Genomic DNA, 21,476 nt, shown 5'->3' with positions numbered 1-21,476 from the left:
TGGGGGCAGATCGGTCGTCTTTCTGCCCGTTTCTGCCCCCAGGGGGGGCAGAAAAGCCCACTAGACACCAGGGATGTCTTTTTCTTTATGTAGGAAGCGACCCCTTGGGCAAGGGTCGCTTCCTTTGCGGCCTAATTATTTAGAATACTTTTCTGCCCCCCCTGGGGGCAGATTGGTCGTCTTTCTGTCCGTTTCTGCTCCTAGGGGGGGGGCAGAAAAGCCCACTAGACACCAGGGATATAAATATTATTGTAGGAAGCGACCCCTTGGGCAAGGGTCGCTTCCTTGGGCCCCTAAATTTTTTGAAGACTTTTCTGCCCCCTCTGGGGGCAGATCGGTTTTATTTTTTTGCCGTTTCTGCTCCCATTGGGGGCAGAAAAGCCCACTAGACACCAGGGAATTAGTTCAATTAGAAATAGAAGTGACCCCTCGCTTCCAGGGTGCAATTTGTTATATGTATTTGGCTCACCCGCCCCGGGACTGAATAGCCTTTTTTTTCCTGCTGTTTTCTGCCTGACCTGGCACACAAACCGATTGACCATTTGGGTAGTGACATGGCATGTTATAATGTTTATCGTTATATTTTTTGTGATTTCCAATTGTAATGTTTTTTTTGTTTACTTTTTTGTTCTAGGTGAAGGCTTTTCTTCTGTTCACGTTGACGTTTTGGTTCTGGTGGTTTTGCTGTTTGTGTAGTTTGGTAAGAGACTGTTTTTTTGTACAATGCAAATGTGTTTGATTTCTCTGCCTGTTTTTTTTTGCAAATGGTGTAATAATAGCAGTATGTTTGGTTTTTGAGTGTCAAAAACTTTTTGCATTGGTGCTCGATGTGTATTTTGTTGTCTTGTGAGTAATTTGTTTTTTTTTCTTCTTTCTAGTTTGATATCGTTGGTCTTTGCTGTGTCACTGCAGAGTTTGTTTCTGGTGAGTGCAGCTGTCTCTTGTAATTGGATTGTATAGTTTTTGAGTACATTGATCTTTGTGATAAAAGGTACACATTTCTTTACTTAATTTCTAATTTAAAACACTTGTAGAGCGCGGCGTACACCTTGCGGTTTCTTGGCGCTGGAGGTTCAGTAACTGAGGAGGAAAGACCGTGGAAGGGTGGAGTAAGTATTAGGCGGGGAAAGCCTGGCTGAAGAGGAAAGTTTTCAGGTCTCTACGGAAGGAGAGATACTGAGTTGCAGAACGGAGTTTGTCTGGAAGTGAGTTCCAGAAAGTAGGGGCCAGAGTTGAGAAGTTAGAACCGCCCCACTTTTTACGTGAGAAGCGGGGGGTCTGGAGAAGGGACTTGGAGGAAGACCGGAGATTTCTAGCGGGGACATAGGGTTTAATTAGTGAGGCGATGAAAGCGGGGGCAGTGCCCTGGCGGGCCTGAAAAACCATGCATCCGATCTTGAAAAGGGAGCGTTGTTTCACGGGGAGCCAGTGAAGCTTTTTTAGAAGGGGGGTGGAGTGGTGGTAGCGTGGGAGGCTGTATATCAGCCTGGCCGCCTGGTTCTGGATGGTTTGGAGTCTACGCAGGCTATACGCTGGAATGCCATGATAGAGGGCGTTGGCGTAGTCCAATCGTGAGATTACCAGGGCGGCTATGATGATCTTAAGTGCCTGGGGAGAGAAGAAGCGGGAGACAGAGCGGATAGTTCGGAGAGTGAGGAAACAGGAGGAAACCACGGAACTGATTTGTGAGTGAAGAGTGAGCTGATTATTCATTTTAACACCCAGTGTTTTGACCACGGTGGAGGGGGATGGTGCCGGGCCAAGAGAGGGGGGCCAGAAAAGAGAGTTCCAGGGGCTGGATGAACCACCAGTGAGAACCAGCTCGGTCTTGTCAGGGTTCAGTTTAAGATGGTTGTGGTTCATCCAGTCCCTGATGAATGTCATAGTTGACTGGAAATTAGAGACCGAGAGAGGAGAGGGGGACAGATCAAAGATGAGCTGGAGGTCATCCGCGTAGTTGTAAACAGTGACCTCCAGCTGCTGGAGTGCATAGATAAGAGGAAAGATATAGAGATTAAAGAGTAAGGGAGAGAGAGAGGAGCCCTGGGGAACACCGCAGGTGACAGAGAGAGGGGTGGAGGTGAAATCGCCTAGTCGGACCGCCTGAGTGCGGTCCCTCAGAAAGGAGGAGAGCCAGACCAGAGCTGATCCCCCGATGCCGGCCGCCTTGACACGGGCAAGTAAGATGGTATGGTCCACCGTGTCAAAGGCGGCGGAGAGATCAAGGAGGACCAGTGCCTGGTGGTTGTTGTCATCCATACCCTTTCTGAGGTTGTCTAGGACTGAAACTACGACCGATTCGGTCGAATGCCTGGGGCGGAATCCTGCCTGGCGAGAGGCCAGCCCCCCATTCGCCTCGATGTGAGCGCTCAGTACCGCGGTGACGTGGCGTTCCATCACCTTGCCCAGGAAGGGCAGCAGGGAGATGGGGCGAAAGTTAGCCGAGATGAAAGGGTCCGCGCCGGGTTTCTTCAGCAGAGGCACTATGGTGGCGGCCTTTAGTGCAGGGGTCACAACACCCTGAGCCAAGGAGCTGTTAAGGAAGGCGATAGGGGGATCAGGGCAGCTAGAGTAGATTTGCTGTAAGATGCGTGCGGGGCAGACGTCCGCCGGAGACCCCGACTTTACTTTGGGGAGTATTGCCAGAAAAGATTCCTGAGTGAGGGGAGGGATGAGGGTGAGAGGGTTCTGGACGGTGGGGGGGGATGGATCAACAAAAGCAGACGAGGGTAATGGGATATTAGCCTTGATAGTTGTGATTTTGTCCAAGAAGTAGTGATTGAGTTGATTACAAAGGGGCTGGGAGGGAGGAATTTGGGACGAAGTTCGGTCAGAGAATGCCAGGTCATTCACAATGCCAAAGATTACCCTGGGTTTGTTGTCGGCAGACGTTATTTTCGTGGAGAAGTAGTCGGTTTTTGCAGCCAGGATTGCTGATTTATATTTAGCCAGTGATGCCAGGAGGTGGGTTTTAGATGAAAGGCTATAATCTTTCCTCCACTGCCTCTCCGCCCGTCGGGCGCTCAGTTTGAGTTCTTTTAGGTGGTCGTTAAACCATCTATTGGAGTCCTTGAGTCGGCGAATGGAAATGCGACGTAGGGGAGCCACTGAGTCGCAACCTCCAGCCAGCCAGGTGTTAATGGCCTTGGCTTGAGAGGCAGATGATAGGCCCGAGAAGGAGGGAATGGAATTGCGGAGCAGGGAGGTCAAGGAGGGGAGATCCAGCCTGTTCCAATTCCGCGCCCAGGTGTTTTTGGCACGCGGGGTTTTGGAAAGTGGGTTGTGGAGGATGGAGAAGGAGATGAGGGCATGATCAGACCAGGGGCATGGAGAGACAGCCACCGAGGCCAATGGAAGGTTGAGAGACCAGACCTGGTCGAGTGTGTGCCCGTGAGAGTGAGTGGGGACAGTTATATGTGACACAAAGTTGAAAGATAGTAAGGATTCTGTAAATTCCTTTGAGGCAGGGCACTCGTGTGGGTCTGAGGGCCAGTAATTAAAATCCCCCAGCACCAGAACCGAGGCATAATTGACCACCAGATTGGCCAGTAGGTCTTGAAAAGCAGGTAAAAATGAAGGTGAGGGCTGAGGAGGGCGGTACACGAGAAGGCAAGTGATGGGAGGGGAGGATAAGAGGGAGCGGACTACTAAGAAGTCAGCAGGGAACATAGGGGGGAAAAGGAAGTGATAGAAAATGCAAATCTGACCTGGCGATTAAGGCGACCCCACCGCCAGCCCTGCCCGCCGGACGATCGGCACGTAGGGCCACGTAGGAAGGCGGAAGGGTAGCCAGGAGGGCGGGGAGGGAGGAGTCACAGTACCAGGTTTCGGTCAGGAGCAGTAAGTCCGGTTTCTCGGTGTCGAGTAGGACGTACAACTCGTGGTGGTGCTTGACCGCTGACCTGGTATTAAGTAGGATGACAGACAGTGCTGGGGTCGTGGGACAGGGATCAGCGAGGGGGGGGCATGGTAACAGGGGGGTGCGTAGCGGGGGTAGCGGAGGTGTGGGGAGGGTAGGGGCAAGGCCTAGTGAAGAGACGAGTCTATGGACGGAATCCGGGAGTGGCCAAGGGCCTTGAAGGGCGATGAGGTCCTTAGGCGAATAGGACAGGATTTTGGCATGGTGTCGTGCCCCTGGCCCCGGTCGGCCGCGGACGGGCGCAGACGGGCTTGACTTATGCGCGACTTCGGCGCGAAGTCGGCGCTCCCGCTGCGCTCGTCCGCTGCGCGTTCTGAAATGGCACATTGTTATAGGTGGCCGTAAGGGCGGGAAGGGGGCGTGGCCTGAAGGTGGGCGTGGCCAGCCGGCAGGAGGGCGTCACGTGAGCGCTTGATCCGCTACACGGAGCCCTCGAGGTGCAACCAAGCAAATAGCAGCAGGTAGAGTTAAAATACACAAAATACACAATCTAAAAGAGCGTCTCCCGGCTTTCCGCCTCAGGAGATGTGAACCCAGTGAGCGCTCGAGAACTGGCGCTTAAGAAGGGCGGGAAGGGGGCGTGGCCTGAAGGTGGGCGTGGCCAGCCGGCAGGAGGGCGTCACGTGAGCGCTTGATCCGCTACACGGAGCCCTCGAGGTGCAACCAAGCAAATAGCAGCAGGTAGAGTTAAAATACACAAAATACACAATCTAAAAGAGCGTCTCCCGGCTTTCCGCCTCAGGAGATGTGAACCCAGTGAGCGCTCGAGAACTGGCGCTTAAGAAGGGCGGGAAGGGGGCGTGGCCTGAAGGTGGGCGTGGCCAGCCGGCAGGAGGGCGTCACGTGAGCGCTTGATCCGCTACACGGAGCCCTCGAGGTGCAACCAAGCAAATAGCAGCAGGTAGAGTTAAAATACACAAAATACACAATCTAAAAGAGCGTCTCCCGGCTTTCCGCCTCAGGAGATGTGAACCCAGTGAGCGCTCGAGAACTGGCGCTTAAGAAGGGCGGGAAGGGGGCGTGGCCTGAAGGTGGGCGTGGCCAGCCGGCAGGAGGGCGTCACGTGAGCGCTTGATCCACTACACGGAGCCCTCGAGGTGCAACCAAGCAAATAGCAGCAGGTAGAGTTAAAATCCACAAAATACACAATCTAAAAGAGCGTCTCCCGGCTTTCCGCCTCAGGAGATGTGAACCCAGTGAGCGCTCGAGAACTGGCGCTTAAGAAGGGCGGGAAGGGGGCGTGGCCTGAAGGTGGGCGTGGCCAGCCGGCAGGAGGGCGTCACGTGAGCGCTTGATCCGCTACACGGAGCCCTCGAGGTGCAACCAAGCAAATAGCAGCAGGTAGAGTTAAAATACACAAAATACACAATCTAAAAGAGCGTCTCCCGGCTTTCCGCCTCAGGAGATGTGAACCCAGTGAGCGCTCGAGAACTGGCGCTTAAGAAGGGCGGGAAGGGGGCGTGGCCTGAAGGTGGGCGTGGCCAGCCGGCAGGAGGGCGTCACGTGAGCGCTTGATCCGCTACACGGAGCCCTCGAGGTGCAACCAAGCAAATAGCAGCAGGTAGAGTTAAAATACACAAAATACACAATCTAAAAGAGCGTCTCCCGGCTTTCCGCCTCAGGAGATGTGAACTTACTTGGTTTGCACATTGTTGGTTGTTGTTGACTTGTTTGTGCAGTCTTCTATCTTAGTAAGTATAATGGCTAGCCGCAGGATGACTGCTCAGCAGGTTGTTGGTTTGCTGTTTGAGTCTTCCTCTGATATTGGGTCAGAGACTGACTCTGCTTCTGAGGGAGAGGAGGCAGGGGACGATTCTGGCAGTGAGTTTTCTCTCCGTATGGGGTCATCGGATGATGAAGATACTCTTAGTGCGGATGAAGTGCCTGTGTTAGAGGAGGAGACTGATGTGCCGATAGTGCGGCAAGAGGCATCTGGGCTGCAGCCTGCGGCTGCAAGGCTTCCCGTTGGTGTAGTGCGGCAAGAGACATCTGGGCTGCAGGCTGGGACTGCAAGGCTTCCCGTTGGTGTAGTGCGGCAAGAGGCATCTGGGCTGCAGGCTGGGGCTGCAAGCCTTTCCGTTGGTGTAGTGCGGCAAGAGACATCTGGGCTGCAGGCTGGGGCTGCAAGTCTTCCCGTTGAAAGTGATGACCTCTGGGTTGCCCCTGGCATGGTGCAGCCGGAATTTCCAGAGTTTACTGGTGTTCCAGGGTCTAGAGTGAATACTGAGAACTTTTTGCCTGTAAATTTTTTTCAGTTGTTTATGGACGATGTTTTTTTGGCAGAGATTGTTGAGCAGACTAATTTGTATGCCGAACAGTTTTTGAGGGACAACAGTGCCAGTCTTAAGCCACACTCTAGAGCTACCCGGTGGACTCCCACAAATGTTGAAGAGATGAAGAAGTTCTTGGGTTTAACTTTTTTGATGGGCTTGCTAAGGAAGCCATCATTGGCTTCATATTGGTCTAGCAGTCCCTTGATGGCAACGTCTATTTTTCCGGCAGTCATGAGTCGTGACAGGTATTTGCTTCTGCTTCGGATGATGCACTTTGTTGATAATGGTTTAGCGTTGCCACGAGATCACGCTGATTGTGACCGTCTTTTTAAGATTAGGCCTGTCCTTGATCACTTTGTTGATAGATTTTCTGAGATTTATGCCCCTGGTAGAGAAATTGCAGTGGATGAGTCTTTGGTGTTGTTCAAGGGCCGCTTGGTTTTTAGGCAATACATTCCTAGTAAGAGGGCACGCTATGGAATAAAGCTGTATATGCTGTGTGACAGTAGGACTGGATATGTCTCTAATTTCAGGGTGTACACCGGTAAGGAATCTAGGTTTAACCTCCCTGGTTGTCCGTCCACTTTTGGAGTGACTGAGAAAATTGTTTGGGAACTTGGTAGAGGATTTTTTAACAAAGGCCACCATTTATATGTAGATAACTTCTACACTGGTGTGCGGTTGTTCAGGGAATTGGCCAAAGTGGACACTTTTGCTTGTGGCACAATCCGCTGTAACCGTAAAGGTTTCCCGAAAGAACTTGTGTGTCAAAAGCTTGTGCGGGGACAGTGCAGTGCGTTGCGTTGCCAGGAGCTTCTTGCTGTGAAGTTTACAGACAGGAGAGATGTCTACATGCTGACTTCCATCCATGATGAAAGCACTGCACCTGTGACTGTTTGGGGTCAGGTCGCTGAAGTGCGCAAACCTGTGTGCGTTTTAGACTATAATAGGCACATGGGTGGTGTTGACAGAGTAGATCAGAGGTTGGAACCTTACACTGCTCTTCGTAAGGCTTACATTTGGTACAAGAAGTTGGCTATCCATCTTTTCCACTTGGCAATGTTTAATGCTTTTGTTGTGTTCCAGGATTCTTGCCCTGAGTCAAAGATGACTTTTGCTAAGTTTCAGGAGTCTGTAATAGGCAGCCTTGTTGTAGTGGAACAGGCAAGTGTTCCTAGAGTTGGACTGGTGGAGGATGTTGCTAGATTGAAAGAACGCCACTTTCCAGATCACATTCCTCCCACACCCGCAAAAGATTTTCCCAGTAGGAGATGTAGAGTCTGTTGGCGAAGAGGTTTGCGGAAGGAGAGTCGTATGTACTGCCCCGATTGTCCCTCTCATCCTGCACTGTGTCTCTCTGCTTGTTTCAGAGCGTACCACACGCGTAAAAATTTCTGGGAACATTCATGAGTGGTAAAGTGAACTGCCTGGTCTGTATTCTTTGGAAAATATGATTCTGTTTCAAGGTTGGTGTTAGTGCAATGTTTTTAGTTGCTGATTTTCTGTTAGAAGATTTGTATCTATTTGCAATTTGTTTGTGTTTTTATTTTTTTCTAAAAAAATCCAAAATGTGATGGCGGTGTGTGTAGGCTTGCGCTTGGCTGTTGGTGTGTGTGGACTGGCACTTGGTTGGTGGTGTGCGTGGAATGGTGCTTGGCTGACGGTGTGCGTGGACTGGCGGTGTGCATGGACTGGCGGTGTGCATGGACTGGCGGTGTGCGTGGACTGGTGCGTGGCTGGTGGTGTGCGTGGAATGGTGCTTGGCTGGCGGTGTGCGTGGAATGGTGCTTGGCTGGCGGTGTGCGTGGAATGGTGCTTGGCTGGCGGTGTGCGTGGACTGGTACTTGGCTGGCGGTGTGTGTGGACTGGTACTTGGCTGGCGGTGTGTGTGGACTGGTGGTGTGTGCGGACTGGTGTTTGGCTGGTGGTGTCCGTGGACTGGAGCTTGGCTGGTGGTGTCCGTGGACTGGAGCTTGTCTGGTGGTGTGTGTGGACTGGAGCTTGGCTGGCGGTGTGCGTGGAATGGTGCTTGGCTGGCGGTGTGCGTGGACTGGTACTTGGCTGGCGGTGTGCGTGGACTGGTGGTGTGTGCGGACTGGTGCTTGTCTGTTGGTGTCCGTGGACTGGAGCTTGGCTGGCGGTGTAGGTGGATTGGCGATTGGCTGCCGGTGTGCCTGGACTGGCGATTGGATGGCGGTGTGCCTGGACTGGCGCTTGGCTAGCGGTGTGCGTGGACTGGCGTTTGGCTAGCGGTGTGTGTCGACTGGTGCTTGGCTGGCTGTGTGTGAGTAGTGACTTTCTGCTGGTCACTACACACACTGCTAGCTGAGTGCCACTCCACGCAATCCTTCAGCCTGTGTAGTTGCTGGGTCTGGATTGTGGGCGTGTGAAAGTGATGGGCCCTTGAATGGCGCTGTGTGCTGGTGTGAGTTTTGTTATGTGATGGGCCCGCGGCTGGCGGTGTGAATGGTTTTGTACTTGGGTACTTGGGCCTCCCACACAAGTGAGGCACCATTTTTACCGGGAGACCTGGGGGAACGCTGGGTGGTGGTAAATTTGTGTGAGCCCGGTGATGCCACTACTTTCCCACCCCAAAATGTGTAAAAAAAAAGTGATTTTTTGAGCAAAAAATGAGGTTTGCAGGGGATTCTGGGTAAGGAAACGTTGGGGGATCCACGCAAGCCATACCTCCCTGGAAGCCGCCGGGTGTCTAGTTTTCAGAAATGCCTGGGTTTGGTAGGTTTCCCTAGATGGCCGCCATGCACCAGACCAAAAACCAAAGTGACCCCCCTTGCAAAACCAGGTGGTTTGGCGATAGGCCATTTTGATGTCGCCTCACTACGTTTGGGGCCCTTGCCTGCCGCGGGTACTTGGGCCTCCCACACAAGTGAGGCACCATTTTTACCGGGAGACCTGGGGGAACGCTGGGTGGTGGTAAATTTGTGTGAGCCCGGTGATGCCACTACTTTCCCACCCCAAAATGTGTGAAAAAAGTGATTTTTTGAGCAAACATTGAGGTTTGCAGGGGATTCTGGGTAAGGAAACGTTGGGGGATCCACGCAAGCCATACCTCCCTGGAAGCCGCCGGGTGTCTAGTTTTCAGAAATGCCTGGGTTTGGTAGGTTTCCCTAGATGGCCGCCGCGCACCGGGCCAAAAACCAAAGTGACCCCCCTTGCAAAACCAGGTGGTTTGGCGATAGGCCATTTTGATGTCGCCTCACTACGTTTGGGGCCCTTGCCTGCCGCGGGTACTTGGGCCTCCCACACAAGTGAGGCACCATTTTTACCGGGAGACCTGGGGGAACGCTGGGTGGTGGTAAATTTGTGTGAGCCCGGTGATGCCACTACTTTCCCACCCCAAAATGTGTGAAAAAAGTGATTTTTTGAGGAAAAAATGAGGTTTGCAGGGGATTCTGGGTAAGGAAACGTTGGGGGATCCACGCAAGCCATACCTCCCTGGAAGCCGCCGGGTGTCTAGTTTTCAGAAATGCCTGGGTTTGGTAGGTTTCCCTAGATGGCCGCCGCGCACCGGGCCAAAAACCAAAGTGACCCCCCTTGCAAAACCAGGTGGTTTGGCGATAGGCCATTTTGATGTCGCCTCACTACGTTTGGGGCCCTTGCCTGCCACGGGTACTTGGGCCTCCCACACAAGTGAGGCACCATTTTTACCGGGAGACCTGGGGGAACGCTGGGTGGTGGTAAATTTGTGTGAGCCCGGTGATGCCACTACTTTCCCACCCCAAAATGTGTGAAAAAAGTGATTTTTTGAGCAAAAAATGAGGTTTGCAGGGGATTCTGGGTAAGGAAACGTTGGGGGATCCACGCAAGCCATACCTCCCTGGAAGCCGCCGGGTGTCTAGTTTTCAGAAATGCCTGGGTTTGGTAGGTTTCCCTAGATGGCCGCCGCACACCGGGCCAAAAACCAAAGTGACCCCCCTTGCAAAACCAGGTGGTTTGGCGATAGGCCATTTTGATGTCGCCTCACTACGTTTGGGGCCCTTGCCTGCCGCGGGTACTTGGGCCTCCCACACAAGTGAGGCACCATTTTTACCGGGAGACCTGGGGGAACGCTGGGTGGTGGTAAATTTGTGTGAGCCCGGTGATGCCACTACTTTCCCACCCCAAAATGTGTGAAAAAAGTGATTTTTTGAGCAAACATTGAGGTTTGCAGGGGATTCTGGGTAAGGAAACGTTGGGGGATCCACGCAAGCCATACCTCCCTGGAAGCCGCCGGGTGTCTAGTTTTCAGAAATGCGTGGGTTTGCTAGGTTTCCCTAGGTGCCGGCAGGGCTAGGGTTCAAAATCTACAGCTAGTCACTTTGCCAAAAAAAGGGCCATTTTTCGCTGCAAAACCACGTTGCGTTTTGCGCCGTTTCCTGTCGCGGGCACTAGGCCGACCCGCACAAGTGAGGTACCATTTTTCTTGTAGGACTTTGGGGAACGCGGGGTGGGTGGAAATTTGTGGATCCACGCAGATTCCAGAACTTTCCATCACAGAAATGTGGGGGAAATGTGTTTTTTTTGTCAATTTTTTACGTTTGCAAGGGATTCTGGGTAACAGACCATGGTGGGAGGCAGTCAAGCCACCCCATCCTGGATTCCCCTGGGTGTCTAGTTTTGAAAAATGTATAGGTTTGCTAGGTTTCCCTAGGTGCCGGCAGGGCTAGGGTACAAAATCTACAGCTAGTCACTTTGCCAAAAAAAGGGTCATTTTTCACTGCAAAACCACGTTGCGTTTTGCGCCGTTTCCTGTCGCGGGCACTAGGCCGACCCGCACAAGTGAGGTACCATTTTTCTCGTATGACTTTGGGGAAGGCGGGGTGGGTGGAAATTTGTGGATCCACGCAGATTCCAGAACTTTCCATCACAGAAATGTGGGGAAAATGTGTTTTTTTTGTCAATTTTTTACGTTTGCAAGGGATTCTGGGTAACAGACCATGGTGGGAGGCAGTCAAGTCACCCCATCCTGGATTCCCCTGGGTGTCTAGTTTTCAAAAATGTATAGGTTTGCTAGGTTTGCTAGGTTTCCCTAGGTGCCGGCAGGGCTAGGGTACAAAATCTACAGCTAGTCACTTTGCCAAAAAAAGGGTCATTTTGCACTGCAAAACCACGTTGCGTTTTGCGCCGTTTCCTGTCGCGGGCACTAGGCCGACCCGCACAAGTGAGGTACCATTTTTCTCGTAGGACTTTGGGGAACGCGGGGTGGGTGGAAATTTGTGGATCCACGCAGATTCCAGAACTTTCCATCACAGAAATGTGGGGAAAATGTGTTTTTTTTGTCAATTTTTTACGTTTGCAAGGGATTCTGGGTAACAGACCATGGTGGGAGGCAGTCAAGCCACCCCATCCTGGATTCCCCTGGGTGTCTAGTTTTCAAAAATGTATAGGTTTGCTAGGTTTCCCTAGGTGCCGGCAGGGCTAGGGTTCAAAATCTACAGCTAGTCACTTTGCCAAAAAAAGGGTCATTTTGCACTGCAAAACCACGTTGCGTTTTGCACCGTTTCCTGTCGCGGGCACTATGCCGACCCGCACAAGTGAGGTACCATTTTTCTCGTAGGACTTTGGGGAATGCGGGGTGGGTGGAAATTTGTGGATCCACGCAGATTCCAGAACTTTCCATCACAGAAATGTGGGGAAAATGTGTTTTTTTTGTCAATTTTTTACGTTTGCAAGGGATTCTGGGTAACAGACCATGGTGGGAGGCAGTCAAGTCACCCCATCCTGGATTCCCCTGGGTGTCTAGTTTTGAAAAATGTATAGGTTTGCTAGGTTTCCCTAGGTGCCGGCAGGGCTAGGGTACAAAATCTACAGCTAGTCACTTTGCCAAAAAAAGGGTCATTTTGCACTGCAAAACCACGTTGCGTTTTGCCCCGTTTCCTGTCGCGGGCACTAGGCCGACCCGCACAAGTGAGGTACCATTTTTCTCGTAGGACTTTGGGGAACGCGGGGTGGGTGGAAATTTGTGGATCCACGCAGATTCCAGAACTTTCCATCACAGAAATGTGGGGAAAATGTGGTTTTTTTGTCAATTTTTTACGTTTGCAAGGGATTCTGGGTAACAGACCATGGTGGGAGGCAGTCAAGTCACCCCATCCTGGATTCCCCTGGGTGTCTAGTTTTCAAAAATGTATAGGTTTGCTAGGTTTCCCTAGGTGCCGGCAGGGCTAGGGTACAAGATTCCAGAACTTTCCATCACAGAAATGTGGGGAAAATGTGTTTTTTTTGTCAATTTTTTACGTTTGCAAGGGATTCTGGGTAACAGACCATGGTGGGAGGCAGTCAAGCCACCCCATCCTAGATTCCCCTGGGTGTCTAGTTTTGAAAAATGTATAGGTTTGCTAGGTTTCCCTAGGTGCCGGCAGTGCTAGGGTACAAAATCTACAGCTAGTCTTTTTGCCAAAAAAAGGCTCATTTTTCACTGCAAAACCACGTTGCGTTTTGCGCCGTTTCCTGTCGCGGGCACTAGGCCGACCCGCACAAGTGAGGTACCATTTTTCTCGTAGGACTTTGGGAAACGCGGGGTGGGTGGAAATTTGTGGATCCACGCAGATTCCAGAACTTTCCATCACAGAAATGTGGGGAAAATGTGTTTTTTTTGTCAATTTTTTACGTTTGCAAGGGATTCTGGGTAACAGACCATAGTGGGAGGCAGTCAAGCCACCCCATCCTGGATTCCCCTGGGTGTCTAGTTTTCAAAAATGTATAGGTTTGCTAGGTTTCCCTAGGTGCCGGCAGGGCTAGGGTACAAAATCTACAGCTAGTCACTTTGCCAAAAAAAGGGTCATTCTGCACTGCAAAACCACGTTGCGTTTTGCCCCGTTTCCTGTCGCGGGCACTAGGCCGACCCGCACAAGTGAGGTACCATTTTTCTCGTAGGACTTTGGGGAATGCGGGGTGGGTGGAAATTTGTGGATCCACGCAGATTCCAGAACTTTCCATCACAGAAATGTGGGGAAAATGTGTTTTTTTTGTCAATTTTTTACGTTTGCAAGGGATTCTGGGTAACAGACTATGGTGGGAGGCAGTCAAGCCACCCCATCCTGGATTCCCCTGGGTGTCTAGTTTTGAAAAATGTATAGGTTTGCTAGGTTTCCCTAGGTGCCGGCAGGGCTAGGGTACAAAATCTACAGCTAGTCACTTTGCCAAAAAAAGGGTCATTTTTCACTGCAAAACCACGTTGCGTTTTGCGCCGTTTCCTGTCGCGGGCACTAGGCCGACCCGCACAAGTGAGGTACCATTTTTCTCGTAGGACTTTGGGGAACGCGGGGTGGGTGGAAATTTGTGGATCCACGCAGATTCCAGAACTTTCCATCACAGAAATGTGGGGAAAATGTGTTTTTTTGTCAATTTTTTACGTTTGCAAGGGATTCTGGGTAACAGACCATGGTGGGAGGCAGTCAAGCCACCCCATCCTGGATTCCCCTGGGTGTCTAGTTTTGAAAAATGTATAGGTTTGCTAGGTTTCCCTAGGTGCCGGCAGGGCTAGGGTACAAAATCTACAGCTAGTCACTTTGCCAAAAAAAGGGTCATTTTTCACTGCAAAACCACGTTGCGTTTTGCGCCGTTTCCTGTCGCGGGCACTAGGCCGACCCGCACAAGTGAGGTACCATTTTTCTCGTAGGACTTTGGGGAACGCGGGGTGGGTGGAAATTTGTGGATCCACGCAGATTCCAGAACTTTCCATCACAGAAATGTGGGGAAAATGTGTTTTTTTTGTCAATTTTTTACGTTTGCAAGGGATTCTGGGTAACAGACCATGGTGGGAGGCAGTCAAGCCACCCCATCCTGGATTCCCCTGGGTGTCTAGTTTTCAAAAATGTATAGGTTTGCTAGGTTTCCCTAGGTGCCGGCAGGGCTAGGGTTCAAAATCTACAGCTAGTCACTTTGCCAAAAAAAGGGTCATTTTGCACTTCAAAACCACGTTGCGTTTTGCACCGTTTCCTGTCGCGGGCACTATGCCGACCCGCACAAGTGAGGTACCATTTTTCTCGTAGGACTTTGGGGAACGCGGGGTGGGTGGAAATGTGTGGATCCACGCAGATTCCAGAACTTTCCATCACAGAAATGTGGGGAAAATGTGTTTTTTTTGTCAATTTTTTACGTTTGCAAGGGATTCTGGGTAACAGACCATGGTGGGAGGCAGTCAAGTCACCCCATCCTGGATTCCCCTGGGGGTCTAGTTTTGAAAAATGTATAGGTTTGCTAGGTTTCCCTAGGTGCCGGCAGGGCTAGGGTACAAAATCTACAGCTAGTCACTTTGCCAAAAAAAGGGTCATTTTTCACTGCAAAACCACGTTGCGTTTTGCGCCGTTTCCTGTCGCGGGCACTAGGCCGACCCGCACAAGTGAGGTACCATTTTTCTCGTAGGACTTTGGGGAACGCGGGGTGGGTGGAAATTTGTGGATCCACGCAGATTCCAGAACTTTCCATCACAGAAATGTGGGGAAAATGTGTTTTTTTGTCAATTTTTTACGTTTGCAAGGGATTCTGGGTAACAGACCATGGTGGGAGGCAGTCAAGCCACCCCATCCTGGATTCCCCTGGGTGTCTAGTTTTGAAAAATGTATAGGTTTGCTAGGTTTCCCTAGGTGCCGGCAGGGCTAGGGTACAAAATCTACAGCTAGTCACTTTGCCAAAAAAAGGGTCATTTTTCACTGCAAAACCACGTTGCGTTTTGCGCCGTTTCCTGTCGCGGGCACTAGGCCGACCCGCACAAGTGAGGTACCATTTTTCTTGTAGGACTTTGGGGAACGCGGGGTGGGTGGAAATTTGTGGATCCACGCAGATTCCAGAACTTTCCATCACAGAAATGTGGGGAAAATGTGTTTTTTTTGTCAATTTTTTACGTTTGCAAGGGATTCTGGGTAACAGACCATGGTGGGAGGCAGTCAAGCCACCCCATCCTGGATTCCCCTGGGTGTCTAGTTTTCAAAAATGTATAGGTTTGCTAGGTTTCCCTAGGTGCCGGCAGGGCTAGGGTTCAAAATCTACAGCTAGTCACTTTGCCAAAAAAAGGGTCATTTTGCACTTCAAAACCACGTTGCGTTTTGCACCGTTTCCTGTCGCGGGCACTATGCCGACCCGCACAAGTGAGGTACCATTTTTCTCGTAGGACTTTGGGGAACGCGGGGTGGGTGGAAATGTGTGGATCCACGCAGATTCCAGAACTTTCCATCACAGAAATGTGGGGAAAATGTGTTTTTTTTGTCAATTTTTTACGTTTGCAAGGGATTCTGGGTAACAGACCATGGTGGGAGGCAGTCAAGTCACCCCATCCTGGATTCCCCTGGGTGTCTAGTTTTGAAAAATGTATAGGTTTGCTAGGTTTCCCTAGGTGCCGGCAGGGCTAGGGTACAAAATCTACAGCTAGTCACTTTGCCAAAAAAAGGGTCATTTTTCACTGCAAAACCACGTTGCGTTTTGCGCCGTTTCCTGTCGCGGGCACTAGGGCGACCCGCACAAGTGAGGTACCATTTTTCTCGTAGGACTTTGGGGAACGCGGGGTGGGTGGAAATTTGTGGATCCACGCAGATTCCAGAACTTTCCATCACAGAAATGTGGGGAAAATGTGTTTTTTTTGTCAATTTTTTACGTTTGCAAGGGATTCTGGGTAACAGACCATGGTGGGAGGCAGTCAAGTCACCCCATCCTGGATTCCCCTGGGTGTCTAGTTTTGAAAAATGTATAGGTTTGCTAGGTTTCCCTAGGTGCCGGCAGTGCTAGGGTACAAAATCTACAGCTAGTCTTTTTGCCAAAAAAAGGCTCATTTTTCACTGCAAAACCACGTTGCGTTTTGCGCCGTTTCCTGTCGCGGGCACTAGGCCGACCCGCACAAGTGAGGTACCATTTTTCTCGTAGGACTTTGGGAAACGCGGGGTGGGTGGAAATTTGTGGATCCACGCAGATTCCAGAACTTTCCATCACAGAAATGTGGGGAAAATGTGTTTTTTTTGTCAATTTTTTACGTTTGCAAGGGATTCTGGGTAACAGACCATGGTGGGAGGCAGTCAAGCCACCCCATCCTGGATTCCCCTGGGTGTCTAGTTTTCAAAAATGTATAGGTTTGCTAGGTTTCCCTAGGTGCCGGCAGGGCTAGGGTTCAAAATCTACAGCTAGTCACTTTGCCAAAAAAAGGGTCATTTTGCACTTCAAAACCACGTTGCGTTTTGCACCGTTTCCTGTCGCGGGCACTATGCCGACCCGCACAAGTGAGGTACCATTTTTCTCGTAGGACTTTGGGGAACGCGGGGTGGGTGGAAATGTGTGGATCCACGCAGATTCCAGAACTTTCCATCACAGAAATGTGGGGAAAATGTGTTTTTTTTGTCAATTTTTTACGTTTGCAAGGGATTCTGGGTAACAGACCATGGTGGGAGGCAGTCAAGTCACCCCATCCTGGATTCCCCTGGGTGTCTAGTTTTGAAAAATGTATAGGTTTGCTAGGTTTCCCTAGGTGCCGGCAGGGCTAGGGTACAAAATCTACAGCTAGTCACTTTGCCAAAAAAAGGGTCATTTTTCACTGCAAAACCACGTTGCGTTTTGCGCCGTTTCCTGTCGCGGGCACTAGGGCGACCCGCACAAGTGAGGTACCATTTTTCTCGTAGGACTTTGGGGAACGCGGGGTGGGTGGAAATTTGTGGATCCACGCAGATTCCAGAACTTTCCATCACAGAAATGTGGGGAAAATGTGTTTTTTTTGTCAATTTTTTACGTTTGCAAGGGATTCTGGGTAACAGACCATGGTGGGAGGCAGTCAAGTCACCCCATCCTGGATTCCCCTGGGTGTCTAGTTTTGAAAAATGTATAGGTTTGCTAGGTTTCCCTAGGTGCCGGCAGGGCTACGGTACAAAATCTACAGCTAGTCACTTTGCCAAAAAAAGGGTCATTTTTCACTGCAAAACCACGTTGCGTTTTGCGCCGTTTCCTGTCGCGGGCACTAGGCCGACCCGCACAAGTGAGGTACCATTTTTCTCGTAGGACTTTGGGGAACGCGGGGTGGGTGGAAATTTGTGGATCCACGCAGATTCCAGAACTTTCCATCACAGAAATGTGGGGAAAATGTGTTTTTTTTGTCAATTTTTTACGTTTGCAAGGGATTCTGGGTAACAGACCATGGTGGGAGGCAGTCAAGCCACCCCATCCTGGATTCCCCTGGGTGTCTAGTTTTCAACAATGTATAGGTTTGCTAGGTTTCCCTAGGTGCCGGCAGGGCTAGGGTTCAAAATCTACAGCTAGTCACTTTGACAAAAAAAGGGTCATTTTGCACTGCAAAACCACGTTGCGTTTTGCACCGTTTCCTGTCGCGGGCACTATGCCGACCCGCACAAGTGAGGTACCATTTTTCTCGTAGGACTTTGGGGAACGCGGGGTGGGTGGAAATTTGTGGATCCACGCAGATTCCAGAACTTTCCATCACAGAAATGTGGGGAAAATGTGTTTTTTTTGTCAATTTTTTACGTTTGAAAGGGATTCTGGGTAACAGACCATGGTGGGAGGCAGTCAAGTCACCCCATCCTGGATTCCCCTGGGTGTCTAGTTTTCAAAAATGTATAGGTTTGCTAGGTTTCCCTAGGTGCCGGCAGGGCTAGGGTTCAAAAACTACAGCTAGACTCTTTGCAAAAAAAGTGTAAATTTTCAGTGTGAAAATGTGGTGTGTTCACCTTAGGTTTTGAGCCACTTCCTGTCGTGGGCACTATGCCTACCCACACAAGTGAGGTACCATTTTTATCGGGAGACTTAGGGTAGTTCAAATTTGTAAAGCAACTGTTATTACCTATTGATTTTTGATGCATTTCTCCCTTCCAAATGAAAGACATTGTGTAAAAAAAAAGTCATTTTGAAAAATGACCAATAATTGTCATGCAAATATGAGTATTCCCAATTTCGAAAATGTGCAAATATGCACTGTTTCTGAACTCTGTAATTTGTTCCCATTTCAGAAATACATAGGTGACTTTCATACCGATCTTTCCATGTATACATTTTCCCACAATAATTGCTATATACCCGGACCAAAAAAAAAAAACATTACAAAATGCTGCTCATTTTTCTACTTTGGGTTCGTTGGGCTCTTGGTGAACCTTCAAGTCCTATATGTCCCCACAACCAGGAAGGTCTACCGGATGTAACGGTACATTGCTTTCAAAGAGATGTCATAATTCGAAGAAGTTACAGGTAAAAACATTGACTCAAAAGGCTGCTTTTTTCAACAAATTTTTAATTTTTCCTACATTTGCCTGTAAATTTCTATAAAGAAACCTTGATGGATCTACACAAATGACCCCTTGCTGAATTCAGAATTTTGTCTACTTTTCAAAAATGTATAGCTTTCCAGGATCCATTATTGTTTTTGTACCCATTTCTACCGTTAACTGGAAGGAGGTTGAAAGCACAAAAAATAGCAAAAATAGGGTATGTCCCAGAAAAATGCCAAAACTGTGTAAAAAATGTTGGTTTTCTAACAAAATTCTGTCATTCCCTAAAAGCTGGAGAAATTGTGATTTCAGCCCCACAAACCCTTTTTTGATACCATTTGCAGAGAAAAACCCAGAAGCTTTCATTTGCAGCCCGTTTTTCACATTTTTCACAAAAAAAAAAAAAAATTGCTGTATTTTGACTAATTTCTGGGAACCCTCTAGAAGAATCCACAAACCCTGGGTACCTTTAGAATCCCCAAGATGTTGGAAGAAAAGGACGCAAATTTGGCGTGGATACCTAATGTGGTCAAAAAGTTACAGGGGCCTAAGCGCGCACTACCTCAAATAGCCCAAAAAAGGCTTAGCACAGGAGGGGAAAAGGCCTAGCAGCGAAGGGGTTAAAAGGCAATGAACAGAGATTCATGCACACAACCTGCAAGTAAAAATTTTGTTTTTAAAAAGCAAGGAACAGAGTTTCACACACACAACCAGCAAATAAAAATTACGTTTTTTAAAAGGTAAGGAACAGAGTTTCACACACACAACCGGGCTCTCAATGTGATCATATGGCATTATATAGCATCATATATTAACATGTGTTGATGCATGCTAGTATTTCCCTAAAGTATTCATAATGGAAAATTAGGATAACCAGTTCCAGTAAGATTATCGGAAAACAAAAATAAACAAGCATTGGCAAAGCCAGTAGGTCTGAAATTGGTGATCAGCGTTTTAGTTTTGTCAATGTGTGACTTGTTTTGGCATGGTTTTTGTAAAACCTTATTGGTGTGGGAGCTGCCGGGCCCTCACCATTATAACAAACATAGGCAAAAGCAAAACTTGTTTTTTGGTCTCAAAAAGCACATACTGCCACAGTAGTTACTGGCACTGAACAAAACTACTTTGTGTGCAGATATGCTCCTTGTGAAAGAGCAGAATGCTGTCACTAAAAGTGAAGCCAGCCGATACAGAGAGAGACAGACAACATTTTAATGAACACAAAAGGTCACGGTCAACGCCAGACCAAATTATGGGCACAATAATAAAAGAAAGTCTCAAAAGTGCACCCATGGAATAGTCCTTGCATTAAGTCCAGCTATACGGCTTTCGTGAATTCCCAAGAATTTACAGAAGTAGGACAAGAAATAGTACTCCTAGAAAATATTTGTGAACTGCATTTTAGCATGAGCAAATATGCATGTGTAGATTTGCTTGTACGAAAATCTGAGCGTTTACAAGTTCACTTTCCCTCCAACCACTTGTTTCCCAACTCTGGAAGAAGGTTTACGTCTGCCATTGTCAGGAGTACATTTCCAACATATCTCAGTATGGGACAAGATTAGAGAAGAGTTGTTGAAAACCCTTAAAACATGTAAGTTAGTATGTTTGCACAAGCTCAAAAAGGCATTCTAACCCTGGAATTATTGCTTACCACTACCTTCAGCCCCAGTACATAGATCTGCAAAAACGTGGAAACATAAGGGGATTGCAAGTATTCAAATACTACTATGGTTTGAGCCCTGGCATAATCAGAGAGGCTACATCAGAGCTCTTAAATAATGACACTGCTGCCATAATTTGTCACTGCACTACATGGCACCAAAGGGGCAAGTGGATTTTGTTACGTGACATGTAGATTTATGAAGCAACCTGCCACATGGACAAGTAGATATTTTATTAAATTCCACACCCCTGACAGAGGTAACTGCTTCCTTCCTTTGGTAAAAGTACAGGAACCACCCATGCATGGAGGATTGCAGTCAATGCCTGCAGCTCATTTGGAGGTCAATTGTTTATTAAAAGGGCAACCTATGCGCCCCCCCCTTCCCTCAGCACCCATCTGCACCCCCCACAAGGAGACTCTGTGGCACGCTGTTTGCCACGACCTGGATGACTCACAGCACATCGCCCTAGAGGCCATTTCCCGTCAACATAGATCTTTAATATAACCTTGTCCTCATGCACATGACTGAATTGCTAGGGTGCTAACTGCAAAACTGCGTACCACAGAAGAGGATAAAAAAACGTGTGTTGCACCTTTAACATCACTTGTGTGATGCGAAAGCAGAAACTGGTGACCGTTTGCGTTAGGAACACCTTAGCAAAATGGCCTACTTATTTTCACCTTATCATTTTCACTTCCGAACTATAATTATTAAACGGTAATCAGGTGAACCTTTACATTCTGAATGCAAATCATTTGTAAATTGTATGTCATCTACTGTGGGGACCCTTGCATTTTAATTTTTTTGCACAAATCTAGGAAACTGCATTCCGTAGGCCATCCCATGGAACATATAGGTGAGAAAGAACAATAGCATCTTTCCTCCATCTGATATATGTGTTTAAAAGGCAGGGTTTTCATTTGTCTGTCTGATTTAAATGCCATGAATCGATCACTAGTTATGTAACAGGAAAATGCATAGATTTACAACATAACTGTAGAAGTAAAAATTGTTTTACTTACAGGTTTTCCACCTGCGACCTCATCTATAGATAATATCACTACAATTATAAGAAAAAGTATTGATGTAATATAGTACAGCAAATGACTTATTGCAAGTGAGTTAGTAATACAGTATTTACTTACCTTAGGATATACATCACAATTACAATAAAACTTTCGTTTCTATAAAGTACTGTTTCAAGCACATTACAATACAATCTAAACTGTGTGATGGCATCGACCTATAAAGACAGTAATTTAAGTACAACAATAAAGGTTAGTATCAATTTATCCTCAATGCACAGTGTAAATGCATTGACCCATTTCTACAGCTCATGGCCTAGTGACAAAGCAAAAATCTTCCTCTATGCTAGATGTATTCACAGTATGGGCCAGGCTGCAAGTAGCCCTCCTGACATTTA

General features: G+C 48.7%; 1 protein-coding gene across 1 annotated transcript in view; it reads right to left on the bottom strand.

Annotated features, from left to right (window-relative positions):
- The window catches only part of LOC146861759 (trypsin inhibitor ClTI-1-like), a 555,664-nt gene that overhangs the window by 249,299 nt on the left and 284,889 nt on the right, over positions 1-21,476 (bottom strand). Inside the window, exon 2 of the mRNA XM_085643194.1 lies at positions 21,076-21,113. Coding sequence (XP_085499320.1) covers positions 21,076-21,113 — 38 coding nt within the window. The remainder of the gene's footprint in view (positions 1-21,075; positions 21,114-21,476) is intronic.

Source organism: Triturus cristatus, chromosome 2_2 (genome assembly GCF_964204655.1).
Source record: "Triturus cristatus chromosome 2_2, aTriCri1.1, whole genome shotgun sequence".
NCBI lineage: Eukaryota > Metazoa > Chordata > Amphibia > Caudata > Salamandridae > Triturus > Triturus cristatus.
The sequence above is the reverse complement of the archived record's forward strand: the minus strand, read 5'-3'. Positions and strand labels throughout refer to the sequence as shown.